The sequence below is a fragment of the Apodemus sylvaticus genome, chromosome 12, assembly GCF_947179515.1.
Source record: "Apodemus sylvaticus chromosome 12, mApoSyl1.1, whole genome shotgun sequence".
Lineage (NCBI taxonomy): Eukaryota > Metazoa > Chordata > Mammalia > Rodentia > Muridae > Apodemus > Apodemus sylvaticus.
Genome location: NC_067483.1, coordinates 58096493 through 58113708, shown reverse-complemented (window position 1 = coordinate 58113708; position 17216 = coordinate 58096493). Strand labels below are relative to the sequence as shown.

General features: G+C 39.2%; 1 protein-coding gene across 1 annotated transcript in view; it reads left to right on the top strand.

Annotated features, from left to right (window-relative positions):
• The window catches only part of Hmcn1 (hemicentin 1), a 435972-nt gene that overhangs the window by 216080 nt on the left and 202676 nt on the right, over nucleotides 1–17216 (top strand). Inside the window, exons 12-15 of the mRNA XM_052199882.1 lie at nucleotides 5532–5673; nucleotides 6785–6912; nucleotides 9267–9380; nucleotides 15591–15749. Coding sequence (XP_052055842.1) covers nucleotides 5532–5673; nucleotides 6785–6912; nucleotides 9267–9380; nucleotides 15591–15749 — 543 coding nt within the window. The remainder of the gene's footprint in view (nucleotides 1–5531; nucleotides 5674–6784; nucleotides 6913–9266; nucleotides 9381–15590; nucleotides 15750–17216) is intronic.

Below are 17216 nucleotides of genomic sequence, written 5' to 3'. Positions count from 1 at the left end.
ATTTCCAGTATAACCAGGTACTCTGATGAAGCACCACTTGGAAGGTTACTTTTTGGTTTTGTTTGTTTTAATATAGTGTCTTGCTATATAGTTCAAACTGGCTCCAAAGTTGCAATTCTCCTGCCTCTGCCTTCAGAGTCTTGGAACTACAGGTGTATACTGTTGTGCAAGCCTGGGCTCATTTGACTTGAGATTTCAGTGGACCAACTTCTTTCTCCAGACAACTGATTTCTGATTTTGCTGCGGTTGCTTGTTTGGTTTGTGGGGTTGATTGGTGGTTTTTCAGTTGTCATTCTTGGTTCTTTGGAAGGAATCCTTGGCCACTCATGGAGCTTCACAAGTTAGCAAGGGAGAACTTAGAAATATTTAAGTATATTCCCTTGCCATTTCTCCTAGTTCCAAATTAATGGCAAGTTCAGGGAGTGAGCTTATAAATCGTTCTTACTGAGATCATGTCATATCATTGTGCAAGCTTCATGCATACAAGTCATCACCAACACCAGGGCTATTACTCTGCTAATCAGAAATGGAAGTAATCCATTTGAGAACAATGTCAATATGTTTTGAAGAAACTGAATGACCTAAGTCAGTAGGTAGATAAATGTCTGTCAGGCTGGTATATAACAACTAATCACAGTTCTCAGAAAACTCAATCAGTGGTAGTCATTATGTAATGGTTTGAAGTTAGCTTTCTCTATGACCAATACAGTTGTTTAGAAGAAGGAGACACTTCTGCGTAATCCATTTTATAGTTGTACAGTAGAGTAGAAATCAGTTTTAGGAATTCAGTGTTAACTATTTTCCAGTTTGTTATGTAGCCTTGTTCATGAGAACATCATTGATTCATTGAGTATGAGATTAACATACTCACGACACGTATCACCCATAATGAAAGGTAGATTCAGGAACACAAAAAAATCAGCTATTTTCCAACAACATAGACAATTGGATGGCTTGGTTGAATGTAGGTCTTCCCCTTGGTCTCTAGGGGCCTTCACCTGACCTTTTATGTTTTCTTAGCTTCCAGTGGTTTCTTTGAGTCACATCCTCAGTTTTAGATTTCATTATGTAAGTGTCTTCTTTTCCAGTTTGTAACACATGCCAGCACATTACTGCATACATGTAAAACCCAAACTTGTAATCTGGTAATTCTTTCACACACAAAAAATTATGAAGCTGTTATTTTTAAGTATTGTTTTAAGTAGCTCTTCCCAACTTAGGAAATATGACATTTGACTTTTGTAATGTTTTACACGGGGCTAAAATGATTTAAAAAAAACTTTTTAATATGGTTCAGTAGCTATTAGACTTACAAATGCTTATGCTGGTCAGTGTTACAAGTTAGACTAGGTGGTGAATTCTATTTATCTGTGTGATGTCAGTTTTAATGTTTTGCTTGAATCAGTCTCCAAAGTTTTGAGGCAACAAGCACAGCGAGCATTCCGGCTGTTTCTTCCTCCCCACAAGGAGGATGCTCACTGCTGAAGGACAACATAAGATACCTGCTTTCATCTGCACAGACGCAAGTTACAGCTTCAGGACCACTTGCTACCAGTGGAAACCAGAGGGCCAAACCAAGTCTCTGGCTTTCCTCCATGTGGTCTCTGTGGGAACATGAGGTGCATCAGTAATTTTTCTATAACGTTAAAACAGATAGCCACCCTGTCCATGTCGCCAGAGACAATAGTGCAATGGGAAGAAAAATGCTTTCCAAGGTGATGGATGGACGAAGGACCTCGCTGAGGTCCAGAAGCCCTTCACTGTGTGTGAGGTTCACAGGAGCATAAACACCTGCTCATCACATCATTGTTACTTCTTTAACATGTGCCAGGTGACGACATAGGTATTAGCATGTTTCTTCCCTGTCAGTAAAGTAGAAAACGAATTTACAATAGTACATTTTAAGTATCTAGAGACAATCCTAAATTCCATAAGAAGTAATAAGCATTCCTTGTAACTAGCTGGATAATCTAAATAGAATATTAGGATGATGGTTATAATTTCATAGTATACATGCTCAGAGTATTTAAAATTCTGCCGTACTTATATTTTGTTATACTTTGTCAAATAATGGACACTTAACATTTAAGGCAACAGTTACCTAGAATCTCCTAAGTGTCAGGAGTTGTTCTGTTTTATATATACAAATGTAGTTATCCCAGCATAACCCTCTGCAGTAGGTAATATTGTTATTTATACTCAAGTTCAGACAACATGGAATCAGCAAAACCCAAGTTTCCTCCCAGCTCAGCATTTCAAACACCTTGAATAATTTATTAAACTATTCTGAGCTTTATTTTTTCATCAGTAGAGTAAGTCTAGCATTCAGTACTTTGCACTACACACTACGTTCAGTGTTCCTACTTCAGCAAATTGACTAAAAAGAAACGCAGCCTAAAAACAAAACAACGCATTTGTTGTTTTGACAGTACAAGTGTTAGGAACATAGTGTGCTTTCAAGAAATGAATGTCTAGTGAAAATACATGAAAACATACAGAAATTGACCAGACTTGCTCTGTGTGTGCCCATGGTGGTAAATACTGTGAACAGCTGCTTAGGTTAAAACTATTAGCATTATCTGACTAATTTGTCATTGATGATTAAATCTCCTTGATGAGAAAGGCCATTGGTGTGGTCTTTGACATTTTCCAGCCAGTGGCTCAAGAACAGTCAACCGTTTGCGGCAGCTAGGACAGACACCTCCTAGATGATCCTTACGACTAACAAGTGGTGATGAGATTTGATTTTTATTTGCTGATTCTAGCATGTGTGATGATCGTTGTTTTCTTGGGCCTGTATTTGTATCAACAGTTCATAAAGGCACCAAGGGTTAAAATTGTTTAAATGTATCAAATGTATACGTATTTAATTATTTTGAATCATTGGTAAAAATTATTTTTTTAAATTTATATTTGGATTTTTTTATAACTTATAATTAAAGCCTCAGTGTTTCCTTAGCCCACCACCATGGTAACGTTGCTTTGGCTAATGACTGGTGTACTGCCGGGGATGATGACCGGTATACTGCTGGGTATGATGACTGGTGCTGATGGGTGTCATGGCAGTGGGAAAGTTAGTGAGGGCCGTGAAATTATGATGAAAACCTCAAATAAAAACCAATTACATATCCATAAGACCTAAAACTGGACTTTGGCTTCTACATCCAACTTTAATGCATTTTTCCTATTAAAATGGGGCTAGCGCTATAAATAAGGAGACGTGGATTGGGCTTGTGTGTGGGTGAATAAGGCCATCTCACTGAAGAGTTAAATTACAATTCTTCTATGTCATACTTCCCCCCCCCCCCATCTGCACCACTTTACTAAAATGGGAATTCTTCCCCTATGGGTTAAAAATTAACAAACTATTCCATTATAGCAAGAGGTATTATATCCCTATTAACCTAATTAAAGGCTGACTCATTTCGACCATCTTTATTCATGTTGCTTGGTGGGCCGCCAGGTTTGCTTCCCCGTGTTTTCTCTTGCCCTTGCTGAATTTCTTATCATGGGCAGGAATAGTCTTCCCGGGGCAATGGTAAATTTCTCACCTCTCACAGGATGAAGTCATCCCATCTGCATGTTACACACAGATTTATTTCATGACCCCAGGCCGCACCCTACATCCAGGCTTTATTTGCTCAATAACCTCTTCACTTTCTGCATCCTGGTTTGAGTAACTGACATTTATTTTTACTTTGATATCTGAACCACAGAGCCTACCAGTGGGATTCCTGCTGGGATACGTGCCAGGCCCATTCTGGCAGACTTCACTGCAAGGCACCAAGTTTAGACAAAAGTCTTGAGAAGAGCCTGAAGCTTTGCTGTAGCCTAGGTTAACAGGAGGTAGCCATGAGAAATATTTAATTTAGAAAAGTGGGACTGAATACATGTGAATATCCAATAAGTTGCAAAAAAGTGGGGGGGGAGAAAGGAAGAGAGAGAAGGGGTGGAGGTAGGAAGGAAGAAAGGAAAAGAATTTGTCCTTTTTCTCTTCTCCTCCCCTGAAGATTGTCAGTGACACCCCTATACAATATGCAGTCCCTCAGCCTTCCAGAACTGATGGAGTCCAGATGGAATCACAATGTGAGCTTACTGGCTGTGGACGGTCTGCCTTTGACCTTTTTAGCCCTATGTTCACTGAGAAGAATCTGTGGTATAATGAGGCTACCAACTAAGTCCACAGGCTGGGGGGAAAAAGTCTTCAAATGTTGATCTCAAAGACTAGATCCTAATTCCAAAACTTCAATGTAAATAGGGAAAGGAAGAAAAACAAAATGAGAAGGGTAACTGTAAACTGCTAGTGATTAAGCACTAATTAGGTTCTTTGTGTAGAGGCTTCACTGCTGCCTCCCTTGAGTGAGTATGGCTTCTGGAGAATAGTTTCTTTTGGTGAAAGTCACAGTTTGCCCACTAACCTGCAGCAGCAATGACAAGACCATATGCATATCCAGGTCTAGGCTGTTAAGTGAATTGCTTGCTCAATTTCATTTAAAAAAGAAAAGAGCCAGTGAAATAGATGTGGAAGAAAGCCATTCAGTTCATAAATGTAGCCATAGCACAGTTTCAGGTTTGCAAACACCAACAGAATCAACCTGTTTCTCTTAGGACTCATGGAATCCTCCCATTTCAAGCACTGTGAATAAATGTTTGTTTCTTTTTGCTGTAGCTAAACTGCAGGATTCCCCCCCCCAAAAAAAATTGTGTGCTATTTGATAGCACCTTCTTTGGGGGGTGAATTTTTACTGCCTAACAAACAGAGCAAGCAGGTGATAGCAGGGTTGCTGTAGCAACATCCCAGTTATGTTTTGACAGCAAATTGCAGGTTTCAAGTTCCATTTTCAAAAGTCCACACAAGTGGAAAGCATTAGGTAATTTGAGTCATTGTCATTTCTTGTTATATTGAGGTCTTGTGGTTCTGCATGTATGAGTCACATGACCTCTTAAGGGGCTGGCAGTTATCATGACTGAAGAGTGGTTTGTATTCCATCCACCGTGTTAAGTACCTAGTTTAATAGGAGATACATAGTCTGAAAGACATGGTCTGATTTCAATAGAAGTAGAATTAATCGACTGAAAAAGAAAAATGGGTTCGAACAAAGCAGACAGCATAACCAAAACAAGTTGTGTCTCCAAACCTGCTTTCACTGTTTGAAAAGACCTGAAGGTTTCACTTGAGGTTGTCGATTGCAAACAAGGTTAACCAGAGGTTTTAGAATAGCAGACAAAACCTAGAGCCTAGAGGTGGGAAAAGGTAGCAGCACAGCTCATGGTGACTTGTGGAAAGAGAGACATGGCATCAGGGTCAAGTTCACTTGATTTCCAATGGAAGTTGGCTTCTCTGGCCTTCATTTCCTTTGGTCTCATTCTTTTGCTGATAATGCCAGATATGTGATTGGGCTGTGGTAAGGGTCCCCTCCAAACAATAAAGTGGAGATTATGGGAGCTTAAGTGACTTCTAATCAACACTCACATCTACTCATGCCAATATAAATGGGTATCTCACGATGAAACTTTCATTTCATTTACAGAAAAACCCAAAGTCACTGTGATGCCCAAGAATCAGTCTTTCACAGGAGGGTCTGAAGTCTCCATCATGTGTTCTGCAACAGGTTATCCGAAACCAAAGATTGTTTGGACCATTAATGAGATGTTTATCATGGGTTCACACAGGTACTGGGTTTGTATCATCTTCTTTGTTTCTATCGAATGAGAAAGATGGATGAAACTTTGGGAGCAGGTTAATCAGACCTGAGTCTCAGGATTGAAACGTGAAAATCTATGGCTTTACACTTTCTAAACAGGCTAGGAAATGCCAAAAAATGCAAATAGTGACTTTAAAAAGTGTGTGGTTATTAATCCTTAATTTTAATAGTTATAATCAAATATCTCACCATCTTTTGAAGTAAACATGGCACCCTGACTTGTTATTATTTATCTTGAAGTGGAATGGGACAATACACTGTATCTGGAAGAAATATGTAGTAGTTCTATTTAAGGCATTGTCATGAATTTAGTGGGGAAAAGGGAAGAGGAAGGACATAAAGGAATTTCTATTATGGGCTGCACACATTCTTGATAACTGCTTCCACTTTTGCTTCATCACACTAAGGAGTCCTTTGTGCTACTTTGTGCTTCCTTGAGCCCTTTAGGTTCTGAAAGTAATAGATACGTGGATCAGAAACATCAAGGCTTCTGGCTGGCAGGCTTCCAAGACTCCTGGTTTGGTCTGAGGTGGAGGCTTAGATTTGCTCCAGCAAGCTCAGCCAGATTCTATTCTCAGAGTTATGACAGATGCTGTGGGTGATATCAGGCACTGCTTCTCTCAGGTTTGCGTGTTGATGGAGCCTTTCCTGAGCAGCTCACCATAGGAGCCAAGGCTACCTGTGCATAGAATCCAGTACTGGCTCATTTGGTTATTGGGAAGAGTGAAAGTTTTAATCAATAGAAGGCCCCTATAGCAGTCTCTGACAAAGGGCCAGTTCTGGATCCATGATATCCTTGATAGTTTTGTCAACTCAACACAATCTACAATCAACTGATCAGCCCCTGCTTTTGACTGTGGTTGTGATGGGAAAAGCTACTTCAAGTTCCCGCTTGTCTTCTCCATGGCAGTAAAAGATAACCTGGGATTGTCCACCAGATGAGCCCTGTCTCCCCATATTGCTTTTTGTCAAGGTATTTTATCAGTTCTGTGCAACTGGGCACAGAAACAGGAGGTCTTGATACTATAACACAATACTAGTATTGCAGTATTTTTAATTTTACTTTTTTTAATCCAAAGATACAGGATAAACTCAGAAGGCACCTTATTCATCAAGAATGCAGTTCCCAAAGATGCAGGGACCTACGGTTGCCTGGCGAGCAATGCGGCCGGATCAGATAAGCAAACGTCCACTCTCAGATACATAGGCAAGTATAACCAGTTCACAAGGCAATAGAAACAGGGTGAAAATTATTGGAAGCAATGGGAAAGCCCTTACAGATCAGTAATGTTAGAGACAAAGTGTATCCAGTATTGTAATTTATAGTTAATTCTACATATTAATTTTTCATGAGTGTGGAAACATTTGTCAGTTGAAATCAAGGATGTTTCCAGCTTGTGAAAGACTTCTAGACTGTCCATAGAATTATACCCTACCACGGTTCATTTTCAGTAATGTTTCAACTTCAAAAGAAATTTTTCTATGTCTTTTCTTACCTCACCTTCCACTTTATACCTATCAATGTATAATCAAAATTGTGTATCATATTGTTCTCATATTTTAATCTACCATTTTCTCTTCCAAACTTAAAGCAAAATTATTAACATCTATATAATTATATTATTAATTTGAATTTCCTAATAGTGGTTGAAAAGATCATGATGTGCCCAGTGTGGGGTTGCAAATTGTGAGTAATTTGTTTGGAAAAATAAACCTTTTCCCATTTCCATTTGACTCCACGCATGGTAACACTAATAAGACGATCAGCATCGAGGAGGCTGAGGAGGGAAGCGTAGAAAAGCCACAAGAAGAATAGACAAGAGTTGGCATGAAATGATAGGGGGACGAAAAGTCACCATGTCCTAACAGCCTGAAAAAAGTGACCACAAGAAAAGTACACGGAGAGCAATTATTTAAGGGAATGTGGCCTCAGATTCAGAAATGACTGGATTAAAAATGTCCACAGAAAACTGGGAGAGAGGTAGCAGAGGAAGAAGATGCAGATGCAGTAATGAAAACTGGATTCTGCATGGCGGAAGTAAATTTTGAGTTCTTCATAGACAAGCGAAAATATCCAGCACATTTCTTTGCTGTGTAACACCCCTGATCATGCCAAACACTCTGCTGGAGACTGGGCGTTAAAACAAAAACCATCAAAATCCACGCCACACTAGTCCTGAACTTTTTAAGGGCTCGCAAAATGGGAGTGGATATATATAAAGCTATAAAGCAAAGCATTGACAAGTACTGTGCAGGGCCTTGGGGGTGGGGTGGGGTGTCCTCAGAGGTTAAGATGGATTCTGACTGAAGAATGTCAAGAGTTCCCAAAGGAAAGGGGATTTAAGTTAAGTCTGAAAGAATGAGTGGAATTTGAAGTCACCTTGGCAGAAGGGAAGTTTGGGGAAGATAGCCAAAAGCAAGTGCAGGACAATGAATGAAAGGGCACTGTGTTTAGTTGCTCAGGGTGGAGCTCTGTACCCCATAAGAAGCCTGCAAGCATTGAAAAGGGCTACCCTTTATGGGCTTTGAAAGCCAAACCCTCAAGGCAGCAGGCACTGTGGGAGGGTTTTTAAAAGCAGGGAAGAGACCTCTTCGTGGTTGCTTAAAACAACCTCATATGAAGTTAGGAAGGTCTTGAATCATTTAGGGAAGAGAAAGTGTATGAGCGAACCCAGAGTAAAGCAGAAAACCGTGAGAAAAACACAGATCTTAAATAAAAGGAAATAAGTTCACTACAGGAGCGGGTACCCATGTTTAGCATGGCAGGAGAAAGCAGAGAAAATGGTGGAAGGCAGTTAATTACAGGATGCAGGATACAAAATATGATTGTAATCTGTCTGTGATTGTATTAGCTGAGGACCTTAACACTATCCCTCTTTCAATTCCAGTTTTCTTTTCTTTCCTTTTTTTTATAAGTAATTTTTAAAAAAATTTATTTGAAACTCCAGATTTTATTCCTCTCCTGGTCCACCCTTCAACTGTTCTACATCCCATATCTCCTCCCCACCTCCCTGTCTCCATGAGGATGTCCCCACCCCACCAGACCTCTAAATTCCCTGGGGCCTCCAGTCTCTTGAGGGTTAGGTGCATCCTCTCTGACTGAACCCAGACCTGGCAGACCTCTGCTGTATATGTGTTGGGGGCCTCATATCTGCTGGTGTGTGCTGCCTGGTTGATGTTCCAGTATCTGAGAGAACTCTCTCTTCTGTTCTCTCAGTGTTTCGGCTGTGGGATCTATTTGTCTGAGCCCGTTCTCCTAGCAGACCTCTGTTTCAAGAGCTCCTAATTACATGCCTACACTTTGTACCTTTGTTTTCTTTGAGGTCTGTTAAAGCAACCTCATAATTATTTTATGCTTTTGTCAATATTTTTGTCTAACATCCTTGTTTGGGCCTCAGCACTCGATCTTTTTCATCTTATGCACCTGTGCACACACACGATATGAGAGTGTCTTTCTGCTTATAAATGTAAGCAGGGACATAATGCTGGTGTAATGCTCATTGATTCATTCAGCAAACACAGTCCACATAGATGGTGACTGCCTGTATCTCTGTTTTTCAGAAGCCCCAAAGTTGGTGGTAGTTCACAGTGAGCTCTTGGTGGCCCTTGGGGATACAACAGTTATGGAATGTAAAACTTCTGGGATTCCTCCACCTCAAGTAAAGTGGTTCAAAGGTACATTTCTTAAGTATGTTGATGTTTTGCTTGTTTTGCTTGTTTTCTTTTTTTCTGAAAGGAAAAAAAAAGATTTGTTAAAAATTTGTTTTGGTGTGTGACTTAGCAGGCCTATAAAATGTGTTTATGATCTCACTGGAGACAATAGTTCAAAATTCTGAACTCTGAATTTCGGGATTTGACATCTGGTATGGATTACAGGACCGTGAAATCAAAGCAGGAGAAGTCTGCCTCGCTAACCCAGCTGAACGTTCTCTTTGTTAGTTTAGGACTGTTTCCTGTAGAAAACTGTCCAAGAATATTCAGTTGATGTTTAAAATAGCTTCCCTGGTTTTAGTTCACTTTTCTTAGAGATGAGTGTTCACACTATTAAAATGCAAGATCCTAAAGGATGCCTTCTGTTTGTGGCTCAATGGCATATGCACATGGAGGTTCACAGGAAATGACGGATAAGCGGGATGTCTTGGTCCGTTTCAATATACTCCCTCGCATCTGTTATAAAGCTGACATCTACATTTTAATGAACAGATAATACCTGTGATTCTATAACACAAATCCAGCAAGGCTCTACCAGGTCTTAGCGAAGCTTGGTCCAAGCACAGATGCTGATAATCGGCGTCTGTGTACAAACCGTGGCTTCTGCTCCCCTCTCAGCTCTTGATGATAAAAGCAAAGAGAAGGCTGTAGGCATTCTGGAAGGGAGGTTGCTAGGATTATTAAGATGCTGTTTGCAAAAATACTTTTTAATCTTCAGATGAAAAAATGCCAAGTAGCACAAAGCCCTGTTGTTATGATTCTGTTTGTTAAATCATAGAAGTTCCCATAGCAACAGGTTGATGTCATAATCACAAAATTATGAATTAACATCGGGTTCAAACTTGGGGAACATGAGGTGAAAAGACAAAGGCTTTATGTAAAATATATTTTTAAATAGCATAAATCAAAAGTAAGGGGAGAAACTAAGAAATAATGCCATTTCTATGATTTTCAAAATGCTCAAAGGTTTTTAGTGGATATGTTGTCCTTGATACTAATTAAAAAACATTCTGGTTTTGTTCCCTGATGAGATTTATTTTTAGTGACTGTAAACTAATTTTATTTATTGGAAATAATTAAATCTTTGAATTTTCAGTTTGATAAATATATAACTTCGAATTCAGATAACAGTTAAATAGACACAAAAAGTCAGTATTTGTGTGAGTTGGTAGTTCATGTTAGCAGTAACACTTCAGAAGGTTATGGGTGACTCCTTGTGTAATTCACATGGAAACTCTTGTTCACAAAGTAGGCTCCTTATCTGAAAAGCCTAGCCCTCATGCCAATCTCTGATCCTCATATAGCTAAGGAGAGGGCAGAGAACCATGAAGCTACCACGTGGAACATTCTAGAATTCACTTGTTTCTTCTCTCCACCATCAATATTGCAGCTCAGTGAGTTCCACGAATAATATCCCAATGGATTTCCATCCACATGGGCATGAGGGATCGATATATCATTCCATGCGATACAATGCAATGCTTATTAACAGTGCACGTCCCTGAGCTCCATAGTAGTCCAGCTCACCCTGCCAGTCCCAGGCGAGCATTTTATTCCATAGCAGTCAGCATTGCCAAGGAAAAAACTAGAAGCCGAAGCCTTCCTCTTGTAGACTGAGTTAGAGGCAGGTAGGCTCAGGTGTCCTGGGGACAAGTTCTGGGGAAAGTTAGGAAATATGATCTCATAGAAATCATAGTTTCCATGACAAGATAAACATACGTGGTGGACCTCATTTCATAACATTTTCAAAGAGGCTCCAAGGACTGTACAGTTAACATTCTTCCTTTGTAGAAGTGACCAGAGTCTTTCGCCCCTGCCCCTGCTTCTGTTCATTTCTCTCTTCTGCAGTGCAAAGACAGGGCCTTGCTGGCATTCTGTAGATTTTTTTAACTCTTCCCAAAAGTTCTCTGATTTTTCCAGTCTTCAAAGCCAGACCTTATGGTCAACATTTCATGACTCTAATTGTCCCGTTGTTGTTATTGCTGTTGCTTAACTTTCATGGTGCCTGGGATTGGGTCCGTGCGCTTGTGTGTGTGTGTGTGTGTGTGTGTTATCTGTGTGTGTGTATGTGTGTATCTCTCTCTCTCTCTCTCTCTCTCTCTCTCTCTGTGTGTGTGTGTGTGTGTGTTCTGTTCAATATAGCAATGCCACATGGGCTATTCTCACAACCACTTTGTCTAAGTCAATGATAACCTGTCTCTCCGCCAGCTCTGACTTCTAGTTTACTCTCCCACTTCATCCTGTTCCTTAGAATCTACTTCTTCCCCCAACATTCTAAATCCACGGCAGTCATTCTTGCTACTCTCAATAGAATGAACTTCAGAATAATAAAAAAAAAAAAGAAAGAAATCATAGAAGTAGAGAAGAGTTCCTGCCTTGACCTCAGAATAACTTGTTCTTAGGCACTTATGTTTAGTATGTTTGACTAAGTTAATGTTTTTTTTTTACATTTTTTATTCGATATAATTTATTTACATTTCAAATGATTTCCCCTTTTCTAGCCCCCCCCCCCCACTCCCCGAAAGTCCCGTAAGCCCCCTTCTCTTCCTCTGTCCTCCCTCCCACCCCTTCCCAGTTCCCCGTTCTGGTTTTGCCAAATACTGTTTCACTGAGTCTTTCCAGAACCAGGGACCACTCCTGCTTTCTTCTTGTATCTCATTTGATGTGTGGATTATGTTTTGGGTATTCCAGTTTTCTAGGTTAATAACCACTTATTAGTGAGTGCATACCATGATTCACCTTTTGAGTCTGGGTTACCTCACTTAGTATGATGTAAGTTAATGTTTTATATATGTATATATATATAAAACATTATATATATATATATATATATATATATATACATATGCATACAGACCACACACACAGAATATATATATATATATATATATATATATATATATATTCTGTGTGTGTGGTCTGTATGCATATGTATATGTATATACGTACACACACTGTACATGCATATTTCAATCTATTAGAGAAAGGATATCCCACAAGGCAAAGTGCCTCCAAGAGTATAGGTCTTTGATTGCTAGAAATGAATAGTATTGAGTGGTTTTAAGGGATAATCAGAGGCACTATTAAATTCTTATGGAAAGGATATATGTGGTAAAAAGTAAAATTGGATTTATTTATTGAGATTGATGGTTCTTAAATGTAGTTTGAAATCTCTATGGATGCCTTACTATCCTTTGAAGGTATCAACATGCTCTGTATTATTTTCATAATAACACTGAGATATTTGGCTTTTTACTTTCTTTGTCTTCTGAGTGAATAGTGGAGTTTCTGGAGGCTACATGATGTATGGTATCCAATAAAGAAAAGGCAGAGGCAAGTGTGGACACTCAGCTGTCTTCTATTAGACACCATGGAAAGTTACAAAAACATAAAACAATGCCACTTTTCTCACTAAATATTTTCTGGTTTGGAAAATATTTTTATAAAATATATTTATTATAAAAATATATAATGAGTTTTAAATAAATTAAGTTATGATTATATTTTTGAACTTTCCAATTTAATTTCTGACATATTAAATACAAATTAATATAATCCATATATTGGGTATTTATTTATTTATTTATTTATTTATTTATTTATTTATTTATTTAGATAGAATTTCTCTATGTGGTCTTGGCTGTTCTAAAAACCTCTCTGTAGACCAGGCTGGCCTTGAACTCACAGAGGTCTTGCTGCCTCTGTCCCCCCAGCTCTCGGATTAAAAGCATCCTCAGTCATTTTTAAGAGGATACCGGAGGGCTCTGGAGACAAACTTTCTGGTAGGAGGTTAAGTTCTACCAACTATTTGAAGCACTCTAGGGTTAAACTTTAATTCCACACAGTCCAGAATTGAGTCAGATGATGAGAAAGTGAGGACCTGCCTCAGTAGCAATGATTATTAAATCCTAAAACAGATCTAGAAAGTTCATTATCTGTTTTTAAAACTGAAGCTAAATAATTCCCCTCCCAGCTCTATCTGAGAAGGCCTGTACTTCTCTGGTGTCTCAATAATTTGGTGAATAATTTCCATTAGAAATAAAGAAGACTACCAAAATGTTATCAGAATACAGACCTGACTGAATTTGTCCTTTCCAATTCCTGCTGTGTTTTTTGACTACTGTAACTGCCTACAGTTACATCCACTGGGTTAGTTACCTGGAAGGGAAGGTGGGGATGAATGGGAAGGCAGCAAAAAGAGATGGAGACCAAGACAGCACCTGCTGCTCAAGGTCTCAAAGTTTAATGGAGGACTCCAAATATATAGGTGGAGGAAAACCCTTCCCCAAAGGCTGGAAATTTCTCTGCAGAACCAGTTCCTTGCTCTACAGGTGGCTGGTGTTTCTCAGGAAACTGCAGGTCCTTTAAGAACAATGGGCTTCACCTTGGTCTGAGTGCTCCACCCTAGGTGGAGGGGATTATGGCTGACATAGGAGTTCCTGCTCAAAGGCTGGGAGAGGAACTTCACCTAGGTCAATGTCAAGTTCCTGCCAAGTGGCATGGTACCCCAATAAGGCTCTCTACAGACTACCATTCCTTCAAGCTTTTAATTTGGAACAAAAGCTACTCCCCAAGTGTCTTTCATCTCCTGACACCAATGGTGTCTTCTGACACACACCAAAGAGCTAAAAGTGATATACAAATTACCAAATTCTAAATGCATCTTTGTCCAAATGTCCTGAGGCTTGAGGAACGGTGAAATCACTCTGCATCCTCCTGTGGAAGGAGGGAAAATCATATCAACATCATCTGCTTTTGTTTATTAAACTTTCCCAGAGGCACTTAGACAAAGCTTTTGCTGCCTCTCTCCTTTGTGAGTGGATTACTCAGTATCAAGCATGAGGCTGCTGATTGGTTTGACATTGGAATCCTGGAAAATACTATTTGGGACATTGGCACTTGCTTACTTATGGAATTTTTTTTTTCAAATTTGAAATCCTTTAACATCCTTTCTTCAGAAAATTATATAAACAAGAGTATTGTCTCTATGGTGCTAAATCTCATGGGTTGGTCCTGTTTGCAACATTGTCTTAGATAAGAGCTACTAACACAGGTTTTTTTCTTTGTGTGTTTGTTTTTTTGGCCGTTTGAAGCAAGTAGTTGCACATGTGATCCTCACTTTTAGGGTACATGACTGATGTACCCTGTATAAAATATAAAATGTAACATCTTAAAAAGTACCTTTCAGATTTGGGGTGTCATTAAACCCTAAGAACAAGGACTATCAAACTTCCTGGTGGGGAGTGGATTTTAAAAGCCTTGTAATACTTTGTATCATCCTTCATACATCAAATGAAAATAATGCACTCAATGGAATTACATATCCCATGCTGTGTACTTTTTTAATCTTCTTGTCATTGTAGTTAACTTCATCCTTTGATTGGCAGACCTTTTGAGAGGAGAGCATGGGAAAGGCATGTGAAACCTTCCTTATGATTTTTTGAAGTGTTATCTCCTTTGATACTAAGTGGTTCTTGGAGGATCAGAAGCTCTGTTGGGACTTACAGCATATGGAGGCCATCCAGACCTAACTAGTCTTTCTTGGTCCACCCTACCCTTTCATTGAAATCCTTATCTGATTCCTCCAAGTACTCCATCACTCCAAAGTCAAATTCTTCATGAATGAGAATTAAGTTGGTGTAATCTAAGGGATTAATATAAACTAACTACTCTTTCTATTTTCCCAGCAAGCTTTCCCCTTCGTGTTCTTACCAGTTCTCTTCTCTAGCCATTCATAAACATTTCTCAGCCAGTTTAGACTTACCACAAGACAAACCATTCAATGAAGAGTCCTGTTACTCACTGATATAACACCCAGGATATCTCGGGCACTTCCAGGGTCACTGAAATGTGTCATGCTGCAAAGATAGTAGAAGCCTCTCTTCATCCTTCCCCTTCCTAGCTCCCCTTTTACTGACCAAAGCCATTGTTCTGGTTTCCAGCCTTCTCGGTTTTCCATTCAGCTTCCGAGATGGGATATAGAGAGATGGAAGACACAGCTGTTTATAGTTCATTTCAGGACCAGGTTTTAGACCATGTGTGGTGCAAAAAAAACCAACTGGAATTTGAAACATTGCAATCATCCTCATTCAGAAGTTTCAAAATCCTATCAGTGACAGCATAAATCATGTAAACTTTTTAGTGTTTAATGTTCTTTCTCTTGTTTTGACTTAGGAGATCTCGAGTTGAGGCCCTCAACATTCCTCAGCATTGACCCTCTCATGGGACTTCTGAAGATTCAAGAAACCCAAGATCTGGACGCTGGCGACTATACCTGTGTAGCCATCAATGATGCTGGAAGAGCAACCGGCAGACTGACTCTGGATGTAGGCTGTAAGCTTTCATGTCCATTGGTCACATTTTCTTTTCCTGAAACTGAGTTGTTATTTTTACATGTCGATCAACAGTGAAACAACTTGGCAGAAATGTTTGTTAAGAATGGCAAAATCTAACATGGGCATGTCAGATGACCAATTTCATAACCGTGGCTAGAAATTCCTAGGAGCTTCCAGTGTGACAAGAATGTCGTATGGTTTTTCCCATTAAGCCAGTGGTTCTCAACCTTCCTAAAGCTCAAGTGTTAATATAGCTCCTCATTTGTGGTGACACCCAACCATAAGATTATTTTTGTTGCTACTTCATAACTAATTTCACTACTGAGTTGTGTCTCAGAAATGTGTTTTCCAATGGTCCTGATTCACAGGTTGAGAACTGCTGCATTATATTCTCAAACACCCCCATCCCCTGCACACACACAAAAGGAGATGCTATGATTGTGTCCACTAAGCTCATAAAAGCTGAACCACTTCATGAAGGCTGCAGAGCTTGGGAGGGGCAGGTCTTGTGTATTTGACTTCGAGTTATCTGACCTTAGAGACTGTAGCATCACTGATGTGTCATCTACTGCCATTTTCGTGTCAGTGGCCATCCATTGGGCCATCAGATTCCCAATTATTAACATCTGGAGGCCTGAAAGTAGAGTTTGGCCCTAGACCATAATCTGGAGATGTTGATGGCAGAAAAGGTATCAGATTATGCTCTAGTTTTAGTTTCAAAAATCCACTAAAAGTTACTCCCCAGTTCTTCCCAGTGAGAACTAAAGTACTCAGTACAAATGAGTCCAGTCACCACGAGAAGACAACTTCATTTTGTTGATGTGTGGGTGAAAACTGCATTTGTGTGCTCAGAAAAGTTAAGTCTCACTTCACCCTCTACTTCATGTCTCTTTTGAAAATAATGCAAAGTAAAATAAAAAAAAATTCTCCACACAGTATTGTAAAACCAGAAATAAAACAGAACTTGTTTTTCATGGAAAAGAATGTGGCAGCTTAATTTTAACCAATAATTAAATATTTACATTTCTTTAAACTTATAAAGTATGGAATGTCACTAAATTGTGTTTTCTGTATGTTATGTACAATTTTTTTTTTGCTGTGCTCAAACTGCTTTTTTAAACATGAGTGAGGAAAATGAATCTTTTACAAACTATTTCAGTTCTATTATCTTAAGCCTTTAAGTGAAAATTACCACCCCATGTGATTCATATTTTGTTTCATGGAAACAAATTTTTCCCTTTCCTGGTCCCTTGCTCTTGGCTGTCTGTTGAACACTATTCATTCTTGCTGATTGTGCCCTGAAATTTTAATATAGAATGTTGGAAGTGGAACAAAGATGACTATAGACTGCCCAGTGTGCTGCAAGATGTCCAAGGTGCTGTTTTAATGAACTCTGTTATTGTTTAGATAAATACCTTGGAAATAAGTTTGGGACTGTTGGGTGGAGTGGGGCGGTCTCTGATCC